This window comes from Anoplopoma fimbria, chromosome 23, assembly GCF_027596085.1.
Source record: "Anoplopoma fimbria isolate UVic2021 breed Golden Eagle Sablefish chromosome 23, Afim_UVic_2022, whole genome shotgun sequence".
Taxonomy (NCBI): domain Eukaryota; kingdom Metazoa; phylum Chordata; class Actinopteri; order Perciformes; family Anoplopomatidae; genus Anoplopoma; species Anoplopoma fimbria.
Genome location: NC_072471.1, coordinates 12,897,141 through 12,918,152, shown reverse-complemented (window position 1 = coordinate 12,918,152; position 21,012 = coordinate 12,897,141). Strand labels below are relative to the sequence as shown.

Here is a 21,012-nt window from a genome sequence, read left to right as displayed (position 1 = left end):
AATAATAATACTCTGTGCGGTTAATCGTGTTCATGTTTTTCACTGAAAATAGCTCGATCCTCTACCACTGCAGACTTAACCAACTGTCCTCCAGTTACGTAGTATAAATGAGGTTCCCGGAATAACAAAAAATGATAGTATGTCCTGTTTTTCCTGTAATTCAACTCTTCTGATTTCCCATCACACCATACCACTCCCAGTTTGCGAGGATATTTGCAGTTATTCCACTCAGAAGAATAAATAATGGGAATCCTTTACTGGGTATGTTTGGATCTTTGAATGCCTCATCTTAAAGCTGACAAATTGCTTGAGGTGGATAGCTCTCACTATCCATAACCAACCCTCTTTCCACATTGATCTGCCTTTCACCACTGCTGTGCTTTGCCTGGCCAGTGAAAACACAGAGGACAACCATATGGAGGTACATCCTGTAATCTAAAATTTGCCACTTTACATGGAAATCCCAAAGGCTTGTCCTGTGGCTTTGCCGTTGCAGCTGCAACTATTGTCCCACAACTTGCCTGGGCTCGAAAAATTGATCTTCTAACCTTTAATCATTACTTTACGTGAATTGATTTCATATGTGACTGCAGCTGCAGCTTCAGCCTGTACAGAACTTCTATCTCAGAATGGTTGGATGTTATTGTGCGTGTCTAAGTATAGTTACACAGTACACTCATACACTGCCCACTTGCCAAAAAAACACTCTTGAACACTTTATATTAGACACATGGTGGATATAGAATGTGAGGATAAATCTCAGCAGACTATGACATGTATGGTGTAAAAAATGATGCCAGAAAGAGCAAAAAAGCCACTGTGATGTTTGAGAACAGGTACCAGTAAAAGGGATTGTTCACAACAGATCTATATCACATCATTTTTTATCAATCAATATTAAAGTTATACATTACCATTTATAAACCCTTTATACAGGGTGCCTTTATAGAAAGTTGTAATGTTTTTATAATTCACCCAGCTAATAAAGAATTTCCATTTGAGGATATTAAAGTTGAAGTTGTCAGTAACACCAGAAGGCAATACAGCATAACTAATTATTAGTTTATTGGTTACACCCTTTCATGAATTAAGAACAGTAACTAAAAAAGTGTGGATACATGGCGGAAGCAAGACGCTTCTTATCCCCCTAGTTTCTCTCAATAAATAACTATAACTCCAACATTGACCAAGATTTTGATTTCATTTCAGACCCTCTCTTTAGTCCCCTGTTGTACTTTTGACACAGACACATTAAATGTATCACCTTCTGTTTCACTCCAAGTGACCTGTGTGTGAAAACAGCGGCACATGCTCTGACTCCGCCTTCACCCCGGATTGAACCAATAGCGTGCAGAGCTTTAACCGGAAGTCCCGGATTGAACCAATAGCGTGCAGAGCTTTTAACCGGAAGTCCCGCCCAGACGAATTAATGCAGAGCAACATGGCAGCTGTCACCGACAACAACTTGGACATCTCGGCGTCTATCGCTGGCATTTTGAATGAAGACCACTGCTCTGAACACTTGCAGGTTTTAAAAACATTCACGGCTGCATTACGGGACAAGGAATACAGGTGCAGACAAACTCATTTTCTGCCTTTTTGAAAGGTAACTCAGGGTGTTAGCTCACCGGCTAAGATAGCATCTCGTACTGTTAGTCGGGCGTGCCATTAGGGGTCCATTGGCTGCTATTACTCAGGCCTGTTTCTTGTCCTCTCTGTGTTAATAAACAGAAAGGTAGAAGTTCGCAAGATGGCCTATAAGTTGTTCACTATATTGACCTTTTCATTTCAGCTGTTACTTGCTAACATGACAGTCCCAGCTCTCTGAATTCAGTAATTTCGAGTTGTCATCGCAGGAGAAGCACAGGTGTAAATAATGATTGCGCATTTCCGGTAATTATTACAATGCAAACAGCAACAGCAAGCGATGGTGTTATTACTTAGACCTGTGTTTGACCAATGCAAATGTCTTCACAGGAAAAACAGCTCATAAGATAAGATAAAATAAAATAATCCTTTATTAGTCCTGCAGCGGGGACATTTACAGGATTACAGCAGCATAGAGGATAGTGCAAACAAGAGACATAGTAAAAAAACAAGATCAAAAATAAGTATTATAAATGAGCAATAAAAAAACAGTAAAGAATCCACAGTAACTGAAATATTATATATACAGACAGAATCATCCTCCTAACGTTCACTCCACATTTGGCCCCTGGTGGCCCCCAGACTTGTAGGTACCACTACAATAAAGTAACTGCCCCCCCCCTGTTTTTGTTGGTCATCTTTCTGCTCCCAGAGATGCGGTGGAGGAGGAGGCGTTCTCCAGTCTTCTGAAGGTCTTGTCCCGACTGTGCGATGAGCTTCTGGCTGTCTGCTGCGACGACCAGGACCTGCAGTCTGTCGCCCTGCAGCTCCATCTGACTGCTGAGTGCTTCAGGGCTCAGAGGAACGCTTGTGTCCAGAGTAATCGCAACCAGAGTCTGCTCAGGTAATGGGATTAGTATTTTGGATAGCATGAGACATGTAGAGACATCGCAAACTGTATGGATGAATCAGCACCTCATTGACACAGTCTCAACAGTAATACAGCTTTGTAGAATGAAAAATTGTAGGTGTGCTTATGTATTTGATTGCAATATGCCGTATGTGTTCATGTTCATGTGCACCTTCTTTAAATAAATAAACATGCAAGGAAACAACTTAATATACAGCAAGAACTTAATGATATATACGTCTCTTTTTCCTCAAGGGAACTTGGTTTCATTGATGTATCCCTTAAACACCTGAGCTTCCTTCAGACCAAACATGTGGAGAGCAGAGATGGCATATTTGAACGTAAGTCTAAAATGAGGTCATAAAATGATTAGATTTTTATTAGGCAAACCTTATCATACTGGATTTTTAAAAAATAAATTATTCTCCATGCCCTAGCTCTTCGTTGTGGGATCCAGTTCCTCGGTAACATGTCGGTTGGAAACCAAATGTGCAAAGATGATATTTGGCAGCTGAGCTTTCCAAATCTTCTCCTGTAAGTTTTGTGTGCCACAGTTGCAGTTATGCTTTTACCACACTCCGCAACACTGTTGCATACAATTGTTATAATTCATCCTATGTTTACTGAGGGGCATCCTGGTGCTTCATCTGGCAAAAGCTAGCCCAGACTGAATACATATCATCCACACCTCTGTCTCTTTCACCACAATAAGCCCTTCAATTTTTAAACTAATACACATTCTTTTCCAGTATTTATATCATTATATAAATAGTTAATAGTATTTATTTGTCCCCACATTGAGTCAACCCAATCATGTGTGAACAGGCAGCTGCTCAGTGTTGATGATGAGAAGGCGGTAAACTATGCCTCTATGGTACTCCACACGTGTCTGGATGAAGCCAAGGTGGAAGAACTTTCTGATCCACAGAACATTCAGCTGGCACTCAAGGTGATGGAGCTCTGTAGGACCCAACCTGACTTGGACTGGACGTAAGAGTGTGTTTGTTTTGGTGTGTGTAAAGTAATTGTTTGTTATTTATGTCTAAAAGGTTAACAGTGTTGGTATCATATCAAGAAATTACCAACTATTATCTCTGCTTCTTGTTGGTTAAGTTTTGATTTGGTATTCATTCATTTACAGAGTTCTCATTGCTACCCAGTATTTCCTCAAGTCTTCAGCTCTGGTGGAAAGCATGTACTCTGGGATGTCTCACCATGAAAGGTACTTTACTTGATATAGTGACGAACAATAAATGTCACTATATACCTATAAACAACTAAGACAACTAAGAAACCATGTCTTATTTTATAAGAAACTGGTCTTGTAAAATACGCCATCCCATCAAACCTCTTATAAAAGATGTTTCCGATACTGCAGACTAACAAGTTGTATGAAAGTTTATGAAAAGCTAATACAACCAAGTACACATAGAGAGTACTAAAATCTAATACTAAAAGGTAAATGGATGTTTCATATAGATTTTTGTGTGTGTCTGTTTCAGAGTTACTCTACTAGAGCTGCTCTCTGCCCAGCTACAAGAGGGGGACTCAGAGGAGTGCGGCATCCCTCCCGATGTGGCTCGGTTCCTGGCTACTTCCTTCCAGAAAGGTTGTGGGGCTGTTCTGACACTCGCCACTGGCTCCGCTTCTAGTGATGAGGTACAGATAGTAAACCTGACTGATGTATGTTAAACATAGAGAACTGCCTCATGAAGTGTGTGAAACGTGTGTAACATTTAGAGAGCTAGTTTCAGTTTTTGTTTTCTTATTTCTAACTGCAAATCCCCAGCCTAAAGTTATCTCACAACCAGTATCCTTTCCGATTTGACCAACACCTTGGTTGCAATCCCCTGTAGGTCCTGCAGGAGGCACTGACAGTGATTAGTCTGCTGGACGTGCTGTGTGAGATGACCTCTGACCACAGGGAGTTTATGTTCCTTCAGGACCATCCTGACCTTCTAGTGACGACTGTTGGTAAGTGAAAACATACACTCACACAACCTCTCTGACCGGATCCACAACGTGAGTTTGTGAGTCCAGTTTGGCCGTAAAAAGACCGACCAAATCCTTTATTGGGTACTAAAACATCATGTCTTATGTACATTTATTGATACATTTAAATCCATTCATTGAATAATAGGCTGAAAAAAGGCTTAAATTCGAGATTGTGGTGGATTAAATGTCTTTTTTTACATCTCACACATTTTTTCTGCAGAGCTCCTGCGGCAGGTGCATGCTATTGGGAAGGCCAGTAAGAACATTTTCAGTCCTGCTCAGAACTTCTCCTTCAGTGGAGATGAAGACCCTTCCTCCCAATCTCCTGTCATCAGCTTCAAGGCCCACCTCATCAGGCTGATAGGAAACCTCTGTTACAGCAATACCGACAATCAGAACAAGGTTTGGAATGGATGAAAGGACAGAAACAGGGTGCTTCACACCTGTAGTTTGGTTGAGTTGGTTTAGACCATGAAATATATTATATATTGTAGCCTTTTAGTTTTGGATCAATTTGCTTTGAAACTGACTTATTACAGACAAACCAAGTGCTGTAAACACAAAGTCATTTGGACTTACAGGTAACTCATTCATTAGACAGTTCCGATTATTTTATCCTGCGTCATCAGCGCCACATGGACCCACATGGAGGAATAAAATCCCAGTGACTGACTGTAGATCAGATCAGGGAAAATCCCCATACTTCTGTTAAAGTGCAGACATGTCACCATGGCTACCAAATAATCTTGCAGATAGCGTCCTTGACAGTTCGCAATCAGTGAGTGAATTTTAATAAATAAATTCTGTGGTTGGTCCATTTGCTTTCATACTTGAAACAAATCTAGCCAAAGTTTGCATCGAAGCCGACTCTCAGATTCAGGCTGCAATTCAGTCCACAACAGATTGCGATTGACTCTAAAACAAACTGAACAATTTTTTATTTTTTTTAAACCAAAACCATTAGGTTAGGTCCGAAAGCAATCTAATAAAGTAATAGCAGATTTATTGCAATTAATTAGTAACCCCTAAATTACACCAATAAACTACTTGTAATTATCAGGCTACGGTCGGTCAAAAAGAGTTAGTGGATATTTGTGCAGTCATATACTTAACGTTAGACACACTGTCATTGACCATAAAGCCCTATTTACTGTAGTTAAAAAAACACTGACGGCAGGTTTTCAGTTGTTCTTTTGTCTATGAAAATGCACAAAACCAGCTCATCTGCAGCCGTTAACTCACTGCCATTCCACATGTTGTAATGCTGTTGTTGGAAAGCCCAATTCCCAGTTCTACAACATGCCATACTATAATTAACGCAAATCCACTATAGATATTTGCATTTTGAAAATTTGTGGGAAAATCTGCTTCTTCGAAATGACTACCATTATAATGTTTAACCATTTATGGTCCTCAAGAAGTTAAGATCTTGAGAAGGTATGGGACTTAGAAAGATAAACTGAAATGAGATAGTTATTGGTTGGTATGTGTATTCATTAGATTATTTTTCTCTGTGATCTGGGTGAACACCCTTCATCGGTCTTAACACAATGGGGTCATAGGTCAAGAATAGAGGAAGAGGTCTAGCAGGCCCCCCTGGTCTAACTTTAACAGACCTATCTTTACTTAATGTACATTTTTAGAATACAGGTTCTAGTAATTGGCTGCTGTATCCAACCACATTATCTCCTGAGGACCGAGGACAACTGAGGACTGAAACTGAGTGTAATCACTGCAAGCTTAAGAGTTCTTTCAACACAACTACTTGGTTTTGGACTGAAATGTGAAACATTTCCTTCCTCGCTTTGCTGATGTTATCAGTTTCCCTCCATCGCCATCTGTCAGCATCTCACTATTAACATAAAGCACAGACAGATAATAAAGCGGGTGTGGCAGCGTCGGCCTGTATCTGTGGCACGTTATAGACTCAGAGTTACTTAATAGAAACAGATTAGTGGAATGCTTGTGGGATGGCCACCCTCAGTTGGCCTCTCCAAATTATTTATGGATGCTGATCTGTGGTCTGTCAGTGGTCTGAAATCACCCCATATCTGTTTTCAGTAAGATCTCTTCCAGTAAACCAAATGTCATTCTGTTCACCTTTGGGAGAGATTGTAATTTAAGAAGCATGCAAAGCGTTTTACGGTGTGTACCGGGCAGAAGTCAGGGCCCAGCCTCTTTATGGGTTTGGACATAATGTAAGCAATTCAGACAATCATTTTCAAAAGTGGAAAATCAGACCTGGGTGCTTGTAATGGTCGGCGTCATTGTTTCCTTGACAGTTTAAATGACATTCCTGAAACTCAGCACTTTGTTTCGTTCTTGAGCTCCCTCCAGTTTGTTTGGAGGGTAACCACAACGGCAAAGAAAAGGCAACACAGACAACAATTAAGCCTATAGAATCAGACACATGATACAGAGCAGATCACCCTGTTGTGACGGCCTTAGACTTACCCACAACCACACTGCTGCTTTTGCATGAATGAGAGGCTCTGCTCAGGACAGGCGCACTTTTTTTCTCTGCTACTATGCTTGTTTTTCACTCCATAGAAAGCTTGGGAATCAGAGTTGAGTAGCAAAAAAACAAAACTTATTGGTGCACTAATTAAATACTATAGTAATAATAAATGACCTATTCATTTGAAAATGCTATATGAGGCTGTCAAAACCCAAATTTAGTTTTTCATAAATGTTATTTCAGCTTTTGTATTTTTTCCACTGGGTACTTTTTCAATACAGAATGCCCTGATAAATGATGTTCTATAATCACAAAGCAAATAGTAGAAACAGATACTCTGATTAAACATCATGAAATGATTTATTATTGAGCTTAGGAATTATTATTTTTTTTACAGAACTTTTATTAAGTTGTGAAAACTATTGGAAAGATGTTCATTGATGCCAAATATTCAAAGTGAATGTTGTTTCCTCAGGTGAGAGAACTGGAAGGCCTCCCCCTCATCTTGGACAACTGCAACATCGACAGCAACAACCCATGTATCCTTTTTTGTAAATATAAGTTGAAGGTCTGGAAATGCTAACCCATCGGTGTTTATGTACATATATTTCAAGTTTATCTAAATCTTTGTTCATACTTATGCCCAGAAGTTATTTCAGTATTTGTATATCTTACACGGGCACTTTAAGAATTGAATTTGGCATGCTTGCAGGTTGGTGGGTTTGCAACCAAACATAAGTGTTGCATCAGGCTTTGATTAAAACAGTGTGTGTGTGTGTAGACCATCAGGACATTTTCACATAGCGGTCATCACCACCTCTCAATAGATCTTTGCTTTCAACTGATTAACAGCATCAACTAATTGAATGCATTCATTACTGAAGTTTGTTGGGCTGCTTGTAAATACTTATATTTATTTAGAGAAGCGTTCATGTCAAGTCTATCAATGTATCAGAAAGTTAAGTCAGTTCTATGGTAGCCATTAAGGAGTTATTTTTTGGTGATGAATCCGATTGCATTTCGAGGTGTTTCTAAAGTTTTGCCAGTCCCTGCTCGCAACCACGAGGGAAGCAGGTGTCAATATGATAAAATCCAACTACATCACTAACGGCAAGGACACATTATCAGATTAAGCTTCACAAAAATGGGATTTTCTTTGGGGGGGGGGGGGACTGTTTTACTGAGTCGATCTCATCTCCAGCTCCTGCTGGATATCCTGCTACCAGTTGGTATTAGCTGGCTAAAACTAGGGCATCTTTCCAGATGTATAGTTTGGCTATAGTTTGAGCCCATCCTTTGTTCCGGTTCCCCTCTCCCATATATACTTCCACACATACATGCAGTTAAAATCCACTTGGTCCACCTTTTTTCATGTAGGTGTCAGCATTTGTTCTGTTCAGAAAGGACTGTCAAAGAAAAAAATGTTTATAGATTAATGCGGGAAACTTGAGAGGGGTGAGCTGAGAATTTTTTGTATCGCACACTTAACTTGTCTGCCTAACTCTTGTGTTTGTTGGTCTGTCTGCGTACTTGGCGACCTAAGGCAAATACCAGGCACGTATGAGTTTGACATTGAAAATGTTGGCCTGTGTTGTATGTTACACTGTTGGCGGCTCTGCAATTCTACCTTTTATACAGCGGGTAAAATAAGTATTGAACACGTCACCATTTTTCTCAGTAAAAATATTTCTAAAGGTGCTATTGACATGAAATGTTCACCAGATGTCGGTAACAACCCAAGTAATCCATACATACAAAGAAAAGAAAACAAATAAGTTCAGAAATTAAGTTATGTGTAATAAAATGGAATGACACAGGGAAAAAGTATTGAACACGCTTACTGAAATACTTCGTACAAAAGCCTTTGTTGGTAATGACAGCTTCAAGACGCCTCCTGTATGGAGAAACTAGTCGCATGCATTGCTCAGGTGTGATTTTGGCCCATTCTTCCACACAAACAGTCTTCAAATCTTGAAGGTTCCGTGGACCTCTTCTATGAACTCTGATCTTTAGTTCTTTCCATAGAGTCAGGTGATTGGCTGGGCCATTCTAGCAGCTTTATTTTCTTTCTCTGAAACCAATTGAGAGTTTCCTTGGCTGTGTGTTTGGGATCATTGTCTTGCTGAAATGTTCACCCTCGTTTCATCTTCATCATCCTGGTAGATGGCAGCAGATTTTTATCAAGAATGTCTCGCTACATTTTTCCATTCATCCTTCCTTCAATTATATGAAGTTTGCCAGTGCCGTATGCTGAAAAACAGCCCCACACCATGATGTTCCCACCTCCAAACTTCACTGTTGGTATGGTGTTTTTGGGGTGATGTGCAGTGCCATTTGACCTCCAAATATGGTGTGTATTATGGCATCCAAAGAGTTCAATTTTGGTCACATCTGACCAGACTATATTCTCCCAGTATTTCACAGGCTTGTCTAAATGTTGTACAGCAAACTTTAAACGAGCTTCAACATGCTTTTTCTTCAGCAATGGAGTCTTGCGTGGTGAGCGTGCATACAGGCCACGGCGGTTGAGTGCATTACTTATTGTTTTCTTTGAAACAATTGTACCTGCTAATTCCAGGTCTTTCTGAAGCTCTCCACAAGTGGTCCTTGGCTCTTGGACAACTCTTCTGATAATTCTTTTCACCCCTCTGTCAGAAATCTTGCGAGGAGCACCTGGTCGTGGCCGGTTTATGGTGAAATGATGTTCTTTCCACTTCCGGATTATAACCCCAACAGTGCTCACTGGAACATTCAGAAGTTTAGAAATCCTTCTGTAACCAATGCCATCAGTATGTTTTGCAACAATAAGGTTGCGAAGGTCTTGAGAGAGCTCTTTGCTTTTACCCATCATGAGATGTTTCTTGTGTGACACCTTGGTAATGAGACACCTTTTTATAGGCCATCAGTTGGGACTGAACCAGCTGATATTAATTTGCACTGACAAGGGGCAGGATTGCTTTCTAATTACTGATAGATTTCAGCTGGTGTCTTGGCTTTCCATGCCTTTTTGCACCTCCCTTTCTTAATGTGTTCAATACTTTTTCCCTGTGTCATTCCATTTTATTACACATAACTTAATTTCTGAACTTATTTGTTTCGTTGTCTTTGTATGTATGGATTACTTGGGTTGTTACCGACATCTGGTGAAGATTTCATGTCAATAGCACCTTTAGAAATATATTTACTGAGAAAAATGGTGACGTGTTCAATACTTATTTTACCCGCTGTGTGTATATATATACATATATATAAATATAAATATGTAAATGGTGTTGTAAATGCATCTTCCCTTACAGCTGCTTGCACATGCTTTAATCTAGTATTAACTATTCATTTATTTGAGATTTTATCAAAGGTCTTAATGATTTTTTTGTCATGTAGGAATACCTACAATTGGGACCTAGCAAAAAATCTGTGTGTTATGAACGTCGTTAAATAACATTTCCTCATTCAGAAAACCAAACAGTGCTGGAAAACATGCCTTAAAAAATTCTCAAATATACCCGAAGGAACTACAGTGTGTTTCATTCTGTAGGACTGAAATTCTGACATTGCTGTCCTTAACCAGTGACCTCCAGTTATCAGCCAGTGGGCCATCTTTACCGTCAGGAACCTCCTAGAACACAACACGCAGAACCAGGAGCAGGTCGCCGCCATGGAACGCCGTGGCACCGCTGACTACTCAGCACTCAGGGAGTTGGGTTTCCTGGTGGAGGAGCGAGATGGAAGCTTGCTGCTCAAAACTGTGAGGAAAGACTCTTGAAGGCCTTAGAGGAGCAGCCGGGAGAGAGGAGGTCCTCAACCCAAAAAGCAGGTTTTCATGTGAAGTATTTGTTTAGAAAGGAGTACAGTTCAGTACTCTTGTTGTGCTACAAGCCTCATTTATGTTACCTAATACTTAAGCTCCACCTGCGAGTGAATTACCTCTCCACTACTAAACACATACATTTTGTGCCTGTCCAGAATAACTGACAGCCACGCTGCCGATAAATTACGAAGAACAACGCTGTAGAATTTTATTTCATCAGAGAAGTATGCATAAATTTCTTTTCTACTTAAGTAATGCTTGCACTCTTGCCCAGATGGGATTTGAGGCATTCTTGATACACAAAAGGTCCATGGGGTCCCCTTGGTGTAAAGTCAGAGGTCAAGACATCATGAACTCTTTGTTTTGTCTTAACCTGAGTCTGGGAAATGAAGAGTTTGGGAGAGGCGAGCACATGCTGGTTCCTTTGGCTGCGGTGATGCTTTGTGGTTTAATCCAAAAACAAAGAGCACCACAGTGTCCGGACTTTTCACCTCTCACAGACACTGATGTTACCAGCAGGGGTGGGGGTTTAATCCCAGACCCATAGTGACTTCTGCAGTAACCACGAAAACAGAGAATGACCAAAACATGATGTAATCAACCCCCTCAACGCCTTAGCTACTTAAATAGGGGTTTCGTTGCCAGAGCGACATTCAAACGTTTACAACTATTTCTCTAAACAGGCATGACATTAATATTTTAATCTAAGAACATCTGAATGCAAAATGCAATACTCAAACTAATAATAACTGACGCTATGCATGTTTTCTAATTTAATAACAATGCATCTCTGCTTCTTGTATTAAGGCTATAACGGTCATGAGTTTAATACTCAAACATAGTCTAGTTAATCTCATTCTATTCCTCATAATCTCATTCTTAATCTTCTATTGCCATCATATTGAACAGAACTTAATAAATAAGAAATAAGGGCTTATGGCATGCATCATAGATCATTAACCATCTTTTAACTCACAACATTGAGTTTATGTTTTACTCCTTCGACTGCTTCTCTTCGCAAGCTGTATTTGAGTTTTACCAGACTGCATAGACTTTCTTAGATATTTAGTGAATAATCTACTCCTTATTTAGCTGTAGCCGTGTTTGTGTGTGTGCTTCCTCTTTTGATAAGATCTATAGATTGCGGATCAATAGACGATGGATGAGATCATAGTGTACGTCCAAAGAGTGACTGAGTGAGTGAATGAATTAATGAATGACTGAGTGAATGGGACCAGAGGCATTAGTTTGCAGAATGACATCGCTCCCTGCTCCTCCCGTTGCTGGATAAGCTGAACTGTCCTGACACCTCAACAATGCAGTGCTTTGCTGGCATGCTCACACCCTGCTCCACCCTGTTTGCTCTGCCTCTGATTTTTAATGACAAAATGTATTGAAACAATCGGCTGGACTCTCCCCTCAATCCGCCGGCATAGTGAAGGGAGCTTATGCCGTTCCGGTCCCCAGGATTTCAGACAGCTAACAAAACAGCTGTTACTTGCGCTCGACTGGCCGGCTGCAATTCTTTTCAGCCCCACAGGAAAGAGTCAGCCGGGCTGAATGAGGTGGCATGGCCGCCTGTTCACCTCCTAACACATTAGTACACATCAGTCAAGGCCAGAAGTTCCTGTGTTTCCCATATCAGCGTTTTATACTAAAGGCCTGTACTATATTGTATTTGTGCCTTCTGGTTCGATATTGGCCTTCAACAAAAAAAACAACTTTGTCAGGGTGTAAAGTATGCTTGATGCTTGGGTCAAATAATATGTTTACATAATGTTTAATAAAGTATTGCGTGTGACAAACAGCTTTTTTTGGTAATGATTTTAAGAAGGCCAAAAGAGGCCAGATGTGATATAAAACTCAAGAGGCAATGAAAGGATGCTCAAATTTTATTGGTAAAAAAGAAAAAATACAACTGTCCCATGTTCGTAAGTGATGCAGACTTTGATTTTGCCACAAAACAAATAAACCTAAATTAACTGAATTTGAAGGGACAACTATGCTTTTAGGAAGCGATGAGTTGTTCCTAGTTACTGAAACACAGAAATCTCCTCGTTCTAAAGATGCAAAGCTAGTTGGCTGCTGACACTTCCAATGTATTATCTTCTCGCAATTCTATGCATTTACTCAAATACTTAACAGTGGTTTCCATAAAATGTCCTGGACTTTCCAACACTTGATGAATCACTCAGCTTTTATGAGCTACATTGATTTGTGAAGGATCGTATCGAGATGGACAATCTGTTGTACCTTGATTAAAACACGTGGAGTATTTACAATTTAGCAACTTAGATCAAAAACATAAATTTCAAATAATTTATAGCTTTTATATCTGAATACAATGACATTAGAAAACACTTGTAAATAGTGACTTTTCTGTTCCATCTATAAATGACATAAAGTGCCACGTTCGTCATATAAAAATAAACTCTTCAAATTGTTTTGTAAGTTATATAAAGCCTAAATAAACATTTCTGAATACATTAAGGGTGCTGTCCAAAAATAGCTTTGAGGCCCTTGATCCTCTCGTACCCCCTTCTGTGTGGTTGGGGCACATGCCATCCTCCGGTTAGGCCTAAACCGCGCTGGAAGGCCTTGTGTAAGCAGAGGCCATCATGTGGAATTCCACGTCTCTGCCGTTCATGGGAATGTTGGATGTATCTGAACCTGATTACACCTCTATGGAGTTCCAACGAGGCTTACATGCTTTTCTCAGAAGTCAAGAGGCCTCTGAAAACAAAACAAAAAAAGAACACGGTCGGGATGGAAAGTGCCGTTCAAACTGACAAGTTGGATGCTTAAAAGAGTTTGGTAGTATTTTCGGCCTCTTTGGCTCTTGGCGTAACAAAGGGTCTGTGTTCGGAGGGGAATTTGTCCATGAAAGAGATGTCAGCGCAGCGCACAACGACACAATTTACTGATGTTCCATGAGAAACGGAAAGAAATATGACTTGAGTGCAAAAGAAAAATGGCTAATCTTTAGCAAAATGTGACTGATAATGGATAAAAAAGGAAATAGCAGAGAATTTGGCTGTTTAGTGGCTCTAAATGCAAATCCATTCGACAAAAAAATCGGTTACTCCCAGCTTTAAATGTTTCAGTAGCAATTAAAGATCATTAAAGAGATGGAAAAAAGAAGAGCAATTGAGTTTGTTATCCATCCTATAAGACTTTAGTTTGAAAGATATTTTGTGCATAAATAATTTGTGTTTTATTTTCAGTGTTCAAACAGAATACAGTGTGAGCGTACAGTTTAAAGTATTCCACTGCCATCTTTCAATTTTCAGTCTTCTGTCGTGGCCGTCTGAAGCGCTTTGCTGTTCCAGTTAGCGTGTTCCAAAAGTCTTCTCAAGATCCAACAATAGTCCTTGTTGTTTTTCCTCTCGTGCAAGACATTCGTAAGCTTCATCTTTTCAAGATGTTGTCTTCAAAATATTGATTTGCTGGAAGCAAAAAGAGAAAATCCTCTCAACCGCAACGTGTTTGTATCATGTCACAGTTTTCTATACCAGCGCGCAAAAGAACAGTTTTTTTTTTTTTAGTACTCTCTTACCCTCAAGTCTGTTTCTTTCTTTCTTTAAAGAATTCCAAAATAGGATGTAAAAATGTGCAAATTGTTGAATAAATACTTCCAAGTCCTTCACTTCGAATTCCACTTTGTCATAACCCTCTTACCTTCAGCCATTGTCAATTTTCCCCAGCCTCTCCACTTCTTCTAGTGCCCCTCTTCCTCATTCCCTACTTGCAGGTGAAGACTTCTGATTTCTCACTGCATGTGTTGCACTTGACGAAACAGCACCAGTGGAACTTGCAGTTGCACTGCCAGATGCGCGTGTAGTGGTGCGTGTCGTAACCGCGGCCGCAGCACATCAGATTACAACCGTCCGTGTGGGTGGAGGTTCCGTTGCACAGTCTTCCCCGCGTTCCCGTGCTTCCTGTGGCTGTGTCCTCCTCACAGTAGTTGGGCGAACGCTCCAGGTACACCAGGTCTCTGTCCGTGGGCTTCTGGTAGCCCCGGGCCTCCTTGAGTCGTAGGAAGGAGGGCTGGCGGAGACGCGAGGCCCGGACCGGCTCTACTTGAACCGCTCCGCTGTAGCGTTCTTTCAGCAGGTAACCAATCTCTCGGAACTTTGGCAGGGTGATCCAGCAGGTCTTAGTGGTGCAGGAACCAGACACTCCATGACACTTACACTCCAGCTTCATCCTCTCCTCTAGGATCTGATCACACAGAGAGTGGAAATAAGGGCTGTATGAATTTAAAGACATAGTTAAGACTTGAAAATATCTATGTGGTTAATACATAAATTGTCATTGAATACACGTCCATAGCTTGACTTTGAAACGGTTAATATCAATCGCCTGGCCTTCACATGCGTCTCTTTTGATGAGCTGGGCTTTCTGCGGACACTTCAGCTTTCAGCACTCCAACCAGTATGCCAACTTTATGTCAAGAAAACCTGGGGAAAATAACTCTTAAACCAAAACTGTAGTCTCTAATTAACTTTACCTTTTTTCAGACCACATAATGGCGTGACAGCCCAAGAAAAGTGACCAGAGCTGTTGTGCAACCATACACGTATAGAATTACATGGTGGTTTGAGACAGATTTATATTATAATACCATACAAATATTTTCAAATGACAAAATTGACAGCTGACTGTTTGCCCTCGTGGCTGAGCTCAATGTTAATGGGGAAAAAAAGATTACCTTCACATTTTCAATTTAAGACAGTAGGATCATTGAGTCGTTAGAACATCTAGTAACTTGTTTGTGCAGAGCACTAGTTAAATCAGTGACTTCCCTTTCGTGGCTATCACATTCTAGGGGCATTTGCCTCTGACCTTGGCAGCTTTAGTGTGCGGAAGCACGGACTTTGGTGCTGCCACTGAGAAAGGAAGAGAGAGAGACTTGCAATAATATCCTCTATCCTCACTTAATGCGTATTCATTCAGTGAATGGACTGTGGGGCTGTGGCACAACTCCATTTTGCCGGCCGCAACAGCCAAGTTTTGTACTTCTGTCAGACATGCACACTACCACTCTAGTGTACAGGAGCTTTTTTAAATCATGCATAGAAGAGTTTAGAGCTGATACAATTATAGTTACTGATGCAAATACACAACAGATAACTTTAAAGTTGTGTTTCAGAATCAGGCATTTCCTCCTTTCTAGATATCTTTACACAGATTGAACTGGAATATGATTTCATATGATAGATTAGATGGATACAGTTTGTTTCGGCCTTAGTGCGGTCAAACTTGCTTGCTTTACCTTTCGCCCCGCCTCATTGTTGTGCAGGTTCATCAGCCGGCGGGCATTTTTCTTGATCTCACGGGCGTCCACAAAGCGCCGCGAGAACTCCACGCCGTACTTCACGTCGGCCGAGCAGCCTCCCCACTTCCAGCCCTCCTCTTGGTCGTGGTAGCCCTGCTTCTCGCGGTCACAGCCGCACTGGCTGAGGTTGCCTTGGCTGCAAGCTGTGGTCACCGCGTGGGCAACTCCCGCTGCAGTGATGGCATACGTGAATGCTGCCTCCCTGCTGCCTGAAGAGAAATGAGCAGAATCTAAGTGAATATGGAAAGGAGTTATACAAGTACTCTCATTTAAATCAAGTAGGTTTTTCATGTACTTCTTTGTAGACATTCTACAATCAGTACTTGCAGTACTTTACCTAGAGTGGCAAGAATTGCATGCCCATCATACAGTCATGCTGTAATGGCACCAACAGGAGGATTTAGGTTTATTTGACCATCTTTTATAAAAGAATGCGTTAAATTATAGGAACACTGCACCAATATAACACATGAATTGCAGCTTACTTGTCGTGAGTAGTACTACTCAGTCCATGAAAACATTTGTATATTGTCTTCTGTGAAATAACCACGATGATGTCATCAGGGTTACTTCAACTTGAGCTTGAAAATGAACTAAAATGATGAAGGTGTAAATCCTGAACCCAATAACTTGCAGCAAAGCTAGTGGGAGGTGTAGAGAGGCGCCAATAGTGACTGTTTTAAAACAAAGCGTGGCCCAGATAAAGAGTTTCTGAGTTCACGGGTATTTTAGTCTCAAATACCGTGCTTAATGGTTTGAGAATGCCATTCCAATACAACAGTTTGGGACAGTCCCAAAATACATGGAAAAGATTTGACTTTTTTCTTTTTCTACTTGTTTTTTTTTTTTATGTACAAGGTGGTTTCATTTTTAGCATAAAAAAAGAGCTTTTTACTTATTTTTGAACAGAAGGCTGATTTGGTAAAACTCAGATTTTGCTGTTGTCAAGTCTGTAGCCATGTTTCATGTCACTGTATCAGATCAGTAATCAGTTCAGTGAAGACAACACAAGTGACATCTACTGGTTGACTAGAGGAGCTTTTTTTCTGGACCTGCACTCGTAGCCTTGCTGTGTCTTAATGTTATTCATCAATGGAACTTCTCACGCGGCTTAAGTGTCATTCTATGTCTGTCTTAGGAGGTCCACATTATTATAGCAAATGATACCACTGGTTTGCATGTTGAAATAATCTGTGGCCAGGCCTGACTGAGATGCGCCCAGCCATTTCCAAGCTTTTGCGTGTCACCATTTGAACTTCAGAATAAACACGTTTATATTTATGGAATGGAAGGGTATATTAATTTATTGGCACAATATCTGGTCATAGGATATCCTCCCTCTCCAATCAGGGTAATGCTGGGCCGCCATTCTCCTCAACAGCCCAGAGTATTAATGCATGGCGTCTCTGGTAGAGGCGATTCTAATGGCTCCCTTCCAACCTGACAAACTCACTCGCAGAAACCATCGGGCCTGCGGTTCCCCCGGTCCATAACTCATAACAAACCCTGAAGTCTTCTCTCATCAGGCTAAATCCGCGACCCATTCAGATATATCGTATGGTGAGCATTTCTCAAGGCATCAGGCGCATGCAATAGCCAAACAGCCATCTCCTCGCACTGTGATTTGTTTTGATTGTACGGCAGTGCATGCAGGCCTCCATTGTTGCCATCCAGCTGCTGGAGCTGACTTCAATTAGTGGTTAGCATGAATCTCTCTGCTCTTTCTCAATGCTTAATGAGTTCACAGGCCAGGCAGGTCAATCAAATGAAGTGGTGGATGGTAGGTTAGGGACAAAATAGGGGGGTATGGCTCTGTTTTACATTTTCTATTTTTAAAAAAAATACCAAAAATGGACACGGAGATGGCAAAGAGAAAACCAATCGTACTAAGAATCCATGGCTGTGAAAGGAAATCTGACATGCTCACTTTATGTGTTTATACACCAATTAACAGGTTTTAATTAGTTTTTATACAGATGTAATAGGATTTAGTTTACCAGAAGGTTCTTATTTGGTAAAGTGACTGCGAGGAGAGCACATGAGAGCCTACGCTGGGTCCAAAGCGTCTCTCCAAGCTCGTTTACACACCACAAGAGAAAGGAGACATTTCCTCTGACAAAAGAAATAAAGGCATCCAGACGTCTGTCTGCCGGTGTCCCATGTAGAAGAAAGTGATTGCTCCCAGGGCCGCTAGATTAAACATGGATCCAAACCCACAGCAGGACCGCAACAAAACATTTCGGACTGAAATACAATTTATATAAGAGGTTCACATTAGGAGCAAACAGGCTTCTGTGAGAAATAAAATCTGGGAAGAATGTTGACTAGAAGCAGGGAGATGTGTTGGCTTGTGTTAATATAAATAGGGTAGGTTTGATATATAAATTCTTTCAGGAGATGGCACACCCAGATAGGCGGTAGACTCTGCTTTATAAGGTAGTCTTCACATTCCATTTATGACTGCTTTTGCTGTGACAATATGTGTTGCAAGCACAGTGATGTCACACACATGAGCTGCAGATTTAATGTCCTTTGGGGACACTTACAAGGCCATTGAGTTTTTGTGTGTGTTCAAACAAGGCAGAGGATTTATTGTGGTCGCTGCATGTGGCATTCCAAACAGAGATGCTTTTGTCAAAGCTTCGCCACCCATCTTTAAGTCTTTCAAGCCACTTAGTCGAGCTATGTGGCAGCTTTTTCTCATGCCACTGACAACAGAAACACAAGGAGAATGAGAAAACTATCTGATGTCTTTCTGAACCTTGATCATCCACACACTTAGCCACACACAGTCCTTTCAGCTTCAATGATTGGAAAAAACAGACCACACGGCTCAGTTGTGGTTTGGTTAGGCTAAATAACATACTTGTTGATATCAATATTCACATACCTGTGGACCGATTTAACCACACCAAAAGGTGGGATGTGTCGCCCCTGATCACACATCAGCCCACACTCAGGCCTCAAAGCTGAAATGTTCTGCGTCTAAACTGACTGTTGTGAAAACAGTTTACTTAAACGAGAGTTTAACATAGTTAAAAACGAGTTTTGCCCCTGAGGTTTAAAGTGCTGACCTTGAACCGCAGCGTTCATAGAAAGTTGTCCAGCCAAGGACATTTGTGCATATCATTTCCCATCTCTTCCTCTTTATTTCCTGTCTATCTATTGTTAAAATCTCTAATGACTGCATAAAAGAAATGCCTGAAAAACAAACATTGTTGCACCAGAAAAACCTTCTAAACAATGTTCTTCTCACCCACTTAGCCTATTTTGCTTTTGCTATTGACTATATTGGAAAAAAACATGTGAAAAGAAACTTAAAGAAGCTGCGTTTCAAACAGACTGACCTACTCTCAGCTCTTGTCCAAAGACAGTCCTCTGTCCCAGGGCTGAGCAGTTCCACCGGCCGTAGCGGAACTGGTACTGACACTCATTGATGCCCAGCTGGGCGCCTTCGCCGATGATGATGATGGCGTCGGGGCGACTCTGACAGAGGGCTCTCTGACGGGGGGCCAGTCCCGGTATCTTGTTGCAGATGATGTTGGCACCTAGAGCTACCACAGAGGACAGCGCCCTGGGGCAGAGAGAAACGGGGATTAATGAGAAGGGACACTGAGAACCGATAACGAGAAACATACGCAGCATATTGTTTAGATTCTGGGCCCTGGTTGAACATGACTTTCTTATGATTTGAAACAAAATTCATGAGATTTGTTTCCATAAGCAGTAAGGTTATTTTAATAAAGTTTTCATTACAGTTGCCAGTCTACGAATCATGAAGACAAAACCAAATAATCAAGACCAAACGAGAAGATAAGAGCAGGCTCACATCATGTATAATCTAATGGACTTTCATAAAGACATGAAACAGAACAATAGTTAGTTTGAGTCCAAATCCAGTTCATTTCTGTCCGCCTCTCTCTTTCTCTCTGTGTTACAGAAAACATTAACCACCACAGCTATTTTGAGTTTCAGGACCTGCCCTTGTTCTGAGTGAGAGGCATGTATGGTGCAGCAATCATTCTCTCTGTGAGGGCCCGGGTCTTTTAATGCCATAAGAAAGAGCTCATTCCATAGGCCTGCGCCTATAGGCAGAGCATGAAGTAGTCCAATATGTCTCTTTTCCATATGCTTGCTTTTCAATTATGGCTCTTGTCTGACGAGGTGCTCCTATGACATAGTGATTCTGGAGTAATGTCTAAATCCAAAAGAGCAGGTTATCTCATCAGCTGCGTGTACATGCAGGAATCAGGTGGATTAAACATTCACTCAAGTCTTCAGCGACTCTTAATAATGAGTCGATTTTATGAGAAAATATTGGAATGGAAATGGCATAACTGCTCATATTATGAGGTAAAAATACGTGGTAGTCTGTGATTCCATTGTGTAATAACATGAAAACGATTACACGACCCAATCATTTTAACTACAAATGTTTTCTAAATTTTGGTTGACTGAATATACCAAGTTGCATTTTTTTTTTTTTTTTTTTTTTTTTTTCATCGCTAAAACAATCTCTCTGCAATAGCAGAACATTTAGCGACGTTAAAAAAAGTGACTTTATAAAACACCTGCGACAACCAGCTAATGCTCTCCAGGTGCGATCACATTCCCCCCCCGTGCGTAATGGGCCAATTTACGCGTAAGGCACAACTACTTTCTCGCAAACCTGCGTGTGTTTGAGTGAACCGAGTGCATTGATAAGAAACCTACAGGTAGCTACCGCTGGTGAGGATGAGGAAGATCTGCGGGTAGTAGACGGACAGCAGCGCACTGCGGGACGAGATGATGAGCATGGTTGCGCATTGAACACAACTGGTCCTGCGGTTTGAAAATATGAGAATTAAAAAAAAAAAAAAAAAAAAAAAAAAAAAAAAAAGTAGTGGGTAGAAGTATATCCTTTTTTTTTTTTTTTT

The 21,012-nt window shown here is 40.8% G+C and overlaps 2 protein-coding genes across 2 annotated transcripts; one reads left to right on the top strand and one right to left on the bottom strand.

The window, feature by feature from the left end:
- The first annotated feature begins 774 nt into the window (after positions 1-774).
- atxn10 (ataxin 10) lies at positions 775-12,554 on the top strand. The gene is made up of 12 exons (XM_054625079.1): positions 775-836; positions 1,348-1,572; positions 2,300-2,491; positions 2,753-2,838; positions 2,935-3,031; positions 3,323-3,487; positions 3,639-3,719; positions 4,000-4,156; positions 4,354-4,471; positions 4,713-4,894; positions 7,426-7,489; positions 10,529-12,554. Exons 1-12 carry the CDS (start codon positions 775-777, stop codon positions 10,711-10,713), a joined length of 1,614 nt encoding a protein of 537 aa, XP_054481054.1. The 3' UTR covers positions 10,714-12,554.
- A 1,945-nt stretch (positions 12,555-14,499) lies between these two features.
- Positions 14,500-20,892, bottom strand: wnt7ba (wingless-type MMTV integration site family, member 7Ba). Its single transcript, XM_054624248.1, has 4 exons — positions 20,810-20,892; positions 19,444-19,670; positions 16,034-16,305; positions 14,500-14,979 (listed from the first exon to the last, which is right to left on the bottom strand). Exons 1-4 carry the CDS (start codon positions 20,890-20,892, stop codon positions 14,500-14,502), a joined length of 1,062 nt encoding a protein of 353 aa, XP_054480223.1.
- Positions 20,893-21,012: the final 120 nt, after the last annotated feature.